The sequence below is a fragment of the Stegastes partitus genome, unplaced genomic scaffold (assembly GCF_000690725.1).
Source record: "Stegastes partitus isolate 25-593 unplaced genomic scaffold, Stegastes_partitus-1.0.2 Scaffold2, whole genome shotgun sequence".
In the NCBI taxonomy this organism is placed as follows: domain Eukaryota; kingdom Metazoa; phylum Chordata; class Actinopteri; family Pomacentridae; genus Stegastes; species Stegastes partitus.
Window position 1 is genome coordinate 1151271 of NW_007577733.1, and position 8676 is coordinate 1159946.

The 8676-nt window shown below is 41.8% G+C and overlaps 1 protein-coding gene across 1 annotated transcript; it reads right to left on the bottom strand.

Annotated features, from left to right (window-relative positions):
- Positions 1–2476: 2476 nt before the first annotated feature.
- On the bottom strand, positions 2477–8316 carry atp1b4 (ATPase Na+/K+ transporting subunit beta 4). The gene is made up of 9 exons (XM_008275901.1): positions 7970–8316; positions 7707–7773; positions 6872–7088; positions 5201–5329; positions 4963–5067; positions 4413–4612; positions 3815–3871; positions 3633–3725; positions 2477–3537 (listed from the first exon to the last, which is right to left on the bottom strand). Exons 2-9 carry the CDS (start codon positions 7767–7769, stop codon positions 3376–3378), a joined length of 1026 nt encoding a protein of 341 aa, XP_008274123.1. The 5' UTR covers positions 7770–7773; positions 7970–8316; the 3' UTR covers positions 2477–3375.
- Between the last annotated feature and the right edge of the window lie 360 nt (positions 8317–8676).

Sequence of the window (8676 nt, forward strand, 5' to 3'; positions counted from 1 at the left end):
TTTCGCTCTCGGTTTCTGTGCTGTATAATAGTATATGTGTAAATTACTCTCTTGTATAGAATGAATGACATTGATTTTTGATGATGTGAATGTAAGAGCAAGCTAACGGAGCCACTACCATTCATTTCCTCCCCATTAGTCCCTTTTTTTTCATTAATTCTTTAACCTTCATGTAACATAAGTTTAATAATGGCTCAATGAAACTCTGCCTGTTGCACATATAGTCACTTAATTGTAGCTTGATGAAAGGGACAATAACTTATCAAGACACTTTACCAGCATTGGGACCAGATTTAGTTTAGTTTTTTTAATTGTGACTTTAGGTTTTTATGTTTGTATCACTCATAGTAGGAAGATTAGGGACTTTTATTTCCTTGAAATGTACACTACATGTAAGTATTAGGATTAATTCATTGTAATGTTCCCTTGTAATCTTTTGATATTTTTAACGTTCAGCACACTCAGCAGCCTCAGGCCTACACTTGTCACTGGGCTCAAACTTTGTACATTGATCTGCTCTACATAAGAAAATATTACACTACAACAGCCCCCATGTGAGGGCACAGTAACAAGGAGCGCTGCAAGACCATGAGTCATGTTTCTCTAGTCACACAGTTTCGTTCATGTGATACTTGGCGCATCCGATCACTCCCCGACAGTTTCGTGCCTTTCTGTTTTGCACCTCTGAGTTGCTTGCTTTGAAGCTTGTCTCCATCTGATGAAGAATGTGATGTGATGAGCTTGTTTAACACAAGTGGGGAACAAATTAAATAAAGTTTCGTTCTTGTTTTGTATCACTGTCATTCTTCTTACCGTTTTTTTGAAAAAGGTGCAGCAGAAGGCATCATGTGACAAAAGTGTATGTAGAGGTTAATGGCCACAAACTCAACACTGCTCCATTCGACTTTGATCTGCTTTTATAGCCTGTAATTACACAGAAGCAGGTCACTGCAGCTATCACTGGCTTGCAGCAGATAGGCAGGATGGCAATGAGGTCGCAAAAAGCTCAACTGATTACTGAGACTGGAATAAAGATAAACTATGAATGTTAGTGTTTCATCATTAGCTCTACTTCCTCTTAGACCCAGTTCCCAACTGTTGAGTTTGTAAAATACCTATATTTTTTCATTCCAACTGGCTTTCTGAGAACCCCTTCTTGCATTTTTTTTAGCATGCTGGAAGACATATTGTGTAGAAATAGGCAGTCGACACAATGACTCAGTGTTTCCACCTTGAAGCTGCAGTGTACGGATGACTGTATAAAACACAGATTCAGGGTTTTATACGTAACAATCATATGGAAGTTTACAGGGTTGGTCTTTCTGTATCCTAGCTGCTCTTCAGAATCAGTTTCTAGTTCTACAATAGATGGCTGATTTACTTCAATATTACAACTTGCAATTGTGTAGTTTCAGAGTGTTTTAGTGGACTTGTAGGTGAGCTGGTGTGCTCAGCTGCAGTGAATGATGAAGAGAAATCTACACATTCTAGAGAAAGAAACTCACATAGAGTAGGATCTAAACCATTTTACAGCAGGACAGGATTATTTTCATTTAAAAATAAAAAAAAAAAACCTTCTAAACATGACTGATACACAGAGATGAATGTTAAGGGGTTAAATCAACAACCAATGTGTATAGAAATGCAACACGTTGCAACAAACTGCTATTCAAGAAAAACAAAACATAGACACAACCTTAAAGATCTGTTAAGAGATGCTAGCGTGAGTCGGTTGGTCGACTACTTTAATGCAAACCGCATTGACAAAGTAACTACTGGATGGATGGCTGTTCAATTTGGCATAAATGTCAGAAGTTCCCAGAGGATGAATCCTTAAAGTCTCAACAACTATTGAATGGATGAGGATGAATCCATCTTCATGTTCCTCTCAGTATTAACTGTCACAACTTTAGCAGTTTCCCTACTTTACATTTATCTTCATCCACACTTTATGACCAAATATCTCCAAAACTGCTCAGCAAATGCTAATTCTAACAAGCAAACGTAAGAAGTGTTAGCTCTCCACCATGATGCCGAAACGCAGCCTCACACAGCTGCAGAGCTTCGAAGTCAGTGGACCACAGAAAGATATATTCATGTTTTATGAATTATGCGGGATCTCTTTAAATAGACAGAAATCCCGATACACTTATGTGGGGGGGAGAACTGATGCATGGAAACAATCAAAAATGCAGAAGAGATGAAAAATTAATTGTATGACTGTAACACTTCATGCACCTGCGACACCTATGACCCTAATCTATGATGCAATAGGTGAATAAAACGCTGAACTGTGGCTTCGCTGTTTAAATGCATTTACTTTTAAAAATAATGATAATATTTAACAGTAACTGCAGCATCTAGAGCTTTATTGAAATGTTCAAAGTTTCTATGTGTCGAGAGCTTTATGAAAAAAATAAAAATGTCAGAGTTGATGCAGACTGTTAGTCTCATGTGGAAGAAAACTTACAGTACATACCAGAACATTGTATTTATTATAAGTACTATAATAGGAATAAATACAACATTGATACCAAGTTTAGTAGCACAATTCAGGCAGGATTAATGCTATCACAAAATAGTTATATATTTTTTTAAATGGTACAGACCTTTCACAAACTATTTCACAGCACAGTATGTCTCTTTATTGATCAGTCTTGTGTAGTATTTCATTTTCAAAAGCAAATGTTTTTACAAAAGAAGAAGTGGCTTGTGATACTTTTTCATAACTGTATAATACTGCTCTATTCAACAAAAATATAGTAATCATGTATTTGCATTTATTATATCTTTTTTTTTGTTTACCGTGTAAGTACAGTACAAGTCCTGCTTTCAGTATTTGCATGATAGTTCTTTGAATTCTTACAATATACAGGTTTGAAAAATATAATGCAAAACAAATTAGTACACTTTGTCACACAAAATTGTGCGCACAAAACCATAATCTAACCTGACAACATCATATGTCTAATTCCCTATTAATGTTTTAAGTCATAATTGGATTTGCATAGCCAGAAATACTAACTATTGGGCAGAGTGTAATTTAGTTTGATTAATCTTGCTAATCATTACAAAATATCAGGAACTGAACTGTAACTCACTCTATGCACTCGTCCTGTGCTCAGCACTGTTTGTGGTGGGTGCAGGTGCCAGTAGCACACTCAACGTACAAAGACACAACAGAAACACAAGAGTAAATATCTACTTCTTGAGGATTTTGTTTCACAGCAGAAGACATGGATATTTAAGTGAAAGGTGAGGAGAGGGGGAATGACATATTTCATGGAAAATAATGGTTCAACACAATTCTTTTCTTGTACTTGTTTTCCTGCCTCGTTGTCATGGGAGCATCCTGCTGGCAGTGGTACCTTTACCTTACGCTCCCACATCAAAGGAGAAGGTCACACTGCCCAGGTAGCGGTCAGTGGGTGAATCATTAATGATGCCCTTTCCATTCAGTTTGCATTGTACTTGGATGTGAGTGTCGTACTGCAATCCTGCAAAACGCACAGCCACCACCGGTGAAGAGTAGTTTACCTGTGACCAAAGAGACACAGAAGATCAACACCTGGCAGGTTTTGCACTCGACTTATGCCGCAGCAGTTATCCACAATGACGAAACTTTCACTCACATGTCTGAGCTTCCCGTAGTACGGATAGTACTTCATGTCAAAAAGGCTTTTAGGGAAAAACTGGAGCTCCCCCAAGGCTTCTGGTGGCCCTTTCTGAGGGAGAAAATGCCATGATTGTGATATTTTCAGACGTTACTTATCGCTGGCAATAAATTACAAAAAAAGGTTGATGGTTCTTGTACCTTAACTCCACAAGTCACATTTATTGGTTTGCCCTGGCCAGGTAAGTAACCAAGAATCTAATAAAGGGTAAGAAGAGAAAGAAGTGTCATCATCTAAACAAAATCATAAAGACATACCCTTTAACCCTGGTTTGATACTATTTTTTGACAGTTCTGTCTCTAAATTTAATTCTTGTAGGCTGAAGGATTAAAACTGCAAGTTTCAAAGTATGGAAAACCTCCGATTTTCCCTTTGTGCTGCATCAGTTGGCTTTCGGATCCTTTCTTTATATCTAAATATTGAAAATCCCATGCAAAGGTTTATTTCTACCTAATATGAAAAAATATTTGTAGAATTCCCATTTCTTTTAAATTCTGCCTAAAGCTACCACTGATGTAAATGTTGACCGAGCCAAAAAAGTGATGCACAAACGGCTTCATGAGCGTCATGTTCTTCCTAGAATGGCCACAAGATGTCGCTCATGTAAAAACACTGAGTATTAGTACAGTAACACTGTGTTCCTGATGTTCGCGTTTCTATTTTTTTTCTCTTATTCACATTGTCATACTTCATAAAATTCAGTATTTTACAGGTTTTGAGGACTGACACTCATCTTACCCGGTTCATTCGAAGGAGGATGCATGGCCTTCCCTGAGAATAGCCATAGTGGGGATCCTGCAGCCCTGAACAGTCCCCCAACCAGGACCGCTTAAACTGACATGCTTTCCGCTCTGCGCTCTCCTCCAAGTCGTCCTGCATGAAGTATGTGTCCTGTGAGCAGCGAATATTCTTCCTGTCCTGAGCACCATCGTTATACGCTGAAAACCAAGAGCAGAGAGAGGCAGAGAAGTAGGGAGGGAGAACGAGAGAGGGGGGCATAAATAAACCTTTGCAACAGCAATGCCCTGCCAGACTCAGGCCTCTGATTAAGGAAGCTTGACAAAAGCTGGGTGTGAAAAAAACACAGCACTGAATAGCTGCCCTCTGCCCACAAAGAGGCTTCCCTTCCCAGCATGCCCTGCAAGAACCAAATGGAAAAAGGGGACAAAGGTAGTGAAGATGAGGATTAACTCGTTGCACGTCTGCTTCATTTTCAACAAACCCAACAACCTCATCAGACCTCCCAGCTTCAACATCGTCCCCCACAATCGCATCAGCACCGACTCACGTCTTAGATATTCATCCATGGACCTGGCATACTTCTTCCAGGATTTGCGATCGGATGCGTTAAAAGCAATCTCATGGCCTTCTAGGTGCGGGGCCATCGTCATACCTGCCAGTGGAGACGCAGAGACAGTCAACTGTGCTGAGACTCAAGTAGAAGCAAGAGACAGTCGGATGGAGAGTGGACAGGAAGGTGGTAGCGGAGGATGCAGTGGAGCGGCTTGAGTTAAGGTTATATTTACCTGGTGGCATCACTCTATCATTGAAGGTGGGATGGTAGGGACTAATTGACCACATGAGGCAAAACAAACAGCCGCCAAACATGGCTGCAAGAAACATATAAAGTGCAGCGTAGAAGAGGAGGATGAGGCCTAGAGGGAGAAAATGAAAAATGAGTCATTAGGATGATTTTTTTTTTTTTTTGTACAGTACTTACATAAAAATTGGCTTATGTAACACACAACACATCCCTCAGTAAATGAAGTCTGATGGGAGTGGAAGGAAATAATGAACCATGAAGAGTTTCCAGGTTTGCTCAGTCTGTCTGGACTCCAGCTACTGTCCTTGATCAGGACAGCCTCTAATTTGTTTACTCATACAAAAGCACTGTCCGCCCCTAATGCCTGGATTTGCAAATAACTCCAATAGTTCTGGTATAAAACCCACTGTACTGAGCTAATGTGAGAACCCCGTAACAAAGAAATCCTGGGACCTAGCATTGTTCTGCAATTTTCAATTAACAGTCCATTAGCAACTAATCGAGCTAAACGTGCCCTAAATTAAATGGCTTTTGCTGTGCGGGCAATTTCACAGGGGACTAGCTGCAGCCAGCCTTGCGTCCCCGGAGCCACAAAGGCCTTTCTGTTTGAGCTCAGTGAGAATTCTCCCAGCTGTCCTTTCACTCAGGAACACAGTGAACCTCCGGTTGCCATCGTAGTGAAGGTCTTTTGCAGCCATAGAGGCCCAGCCAGCTCCAAGGAGCCCCAATCACCCCACTCTGGTATTGTGTCCCCTCTTACACACTCGTCTCACAGGACACACAGCACAGACTTCAACTCAGGGTCTTTCTTAGGCAGACACATGGGCCCCACTCCTCCACAAGTGTGCACACACTGGTTATGTGGCTGAAATCAGCTCTTAGCCCTTCCTGGGATCCAGCATTTTGGCTTATGCAAGTAACACACACTTTCCTCAGATGTTCTCTCGACACTCAGTTGGATCATGTTTGCCATTGTGTACAGTGGAGCTGAGGGAGGGGGCTCAACAACGTCACATAGCAACTACCCTGGAATACCAAGAGGCTGCTCCATCATCATTGACTCAACAAACTTGTCCAGTCTGTCGCTTCTGCCAAAAAAAAGTTCTTCTGCACCAAAGCTCAATTTGGCGGTGATCTCTCTGGGGGAAAGAAAAAAACAAAAAATGGCACGATCATCTATCGCTTCATGTTTTACTGCAACTGAGGGGCTGTAAGCATGCTAAGGTCAACGATGAGGTCGCCATGGCTTTGGGAAAGAGGCTGTGGAGAGCATGGTAAGATGTAGAGGAATGTGATTCCGGGCCAATGCGAGGCCGGGAACTGTGCGCTCCCGCTGAGGATACGTCCCCAGGCAGTCTGTTTTTGTCAGGACACTCTGAATTGTCCATGCACCTATGTAAACATTGAGCATGAGGACACACACACACTCACAGCACAGTGAGCAGAGTCACTGGACTGGAGAGACATTTCTCACCCCCAAACTATCCTTGAGTGCATCTTTTAAAAACATTCAAACACCACATCAGCTCTTAAGCTTTGCATAAATTCAACTGTACATTAGAACTGTAGTCACTGGACACATGCAGTAAAATGAATCCAAACGTCCCTCCCCATAACCCAACAGCACAGACCCTCTCTTTCTGTATCAACTCACTCCAGCTCTTTCCAGAGCGACCCATGAATTCGTTGGTCTCTGCATTCCACAGGTATTTCTTCAAGTCGTCTATTTTCTGGTGGAGCGTCCTCTGGGGAATCGGCCTGCGCTTCCATCTCTCAAAGTTCAGGTCTTCCTGCTCTAGAGGCTGATGCTCTGCCAACTCCTCCTGCTCTTCTTCCAGCTCCTGGCCATGTTTGAGTATCACTTTGTGAGGCTGGTGGAAAGCAGAAGAAGAGAAAAAGCCCTCACCACACATATTCTAAACCGCCAGGTTCTGCAGTCAACCTACTTTCTTTTCAAATTACTGCAGGAAAAAAATGGCATGCCTCCTGATCCGAGTATGACCGATAATATAAGCTGCCAGACAGTGCTCTGCATATTAATGAACATCACACTGATGGTCCTGTCCCCTGTTTCTGCAAATTATAAACCCGCTGGTGACCTTGTGGCACTCGTTGGGAGAGCTGACCTCCTCTGAATGGACCCTCCTGCTTGGAGCAGCAGCTGCAGACAGCAGAGCTGGAGGGTCACTCTGACAGCCAGATGTTACTCACTGACTCTCAGCATCCACAGGCCAGGACACACAGATCCCAGAGGAACCCCAGGACACATGAGAGTGCCATCAAAAAGTCACTTCCTTCGTGAGAGGCTGGCCATCTAAAGATTCTGCTGGGGACCTTTTTTTTTTTTTTTTTAAATAGCCTTCAGATTACTGAGTTAATGATACCTGCTGTTTCTATATAGATGTATATAAAGAAAACTTGCTTAAAAAGAAAAAAAGAAAAAAAGAAAAAAAGAAGAAGAGTAAAAGTCATTTCATCTCAGCACTTACAGGACTTGGATGATTTTTAAGGAGCGTCTCCTCAGCTCCTCCCTCTGTGGAACTGGGCTCCATAACTCTTCACAAACATAAAAGGTACTTGTTAAACCAATCACATCTACCTTGTTCACGGAATTAAAAACCACACTTTTTTTGTTTTGTTTTTTTTTACCTCTGCATACTTTTCTCAACTTTCCCAAGCTACCTCTAATTACTTCATCTGCCATTAAGACACAAGAAATAATGGAGTTTCATTGAAAAAAAAAGTGACATACCTGAAGTTTTCTTTTCAATAAAAACGCGGATTAATATGTCGAAAATCGTCTCGAGCCTTCGAGAGAAAAAAAAAAAAAGATATTTGTCAAAAAGTGTTTGGGGATTTCATTAGAAAGTTTTAGGCTCGCAGGGGGGACCGGGTGTGGAGAGCCTCCTTCAACTAGGCGCGCATCATAGTGAATGAACGCTGGACAGAGAAAAACTGGGGGTGGGATACAAAGTGCTTTTTTTTGGGTCCCGGAGACGTTTTGGCAGCGGCCCGGACCTCAGCACTGCATTCTGTACACGCACACCATCAGCCATTGTCTGCTAAGCTGGGCTAAGACTGAGGCAAAGCCTGAATACAATATTTATAGCTTAACCCAACACAGGACAGTGTCAGTCACCTCCTGGCTGCACTGTACGCGCACAAAGGCACTCCAGCAGTTAACTTGATTTATTTTCTTATGTATTTTTCACGGGTGTTTTTTTCTGACATTAATCATAAATTATGCCGCCCCCCCCAAAAAAAAAATTTCAGTGATGAGGTTTTGTCCCCTGCAACATGCATGCGCACTCCTCCAGTTGCCATCGTGCAGCACCTCCACAGAGTCTTGCAGCAACTGCTTACCATAAGCTCTCCTCTGCTCAAGTTCAAGTAGTCCTCATCCCTGATCCCATCTGCACTCCGGTCACGTAACGCTCTGTTACCCCCATGTTAAAAAAA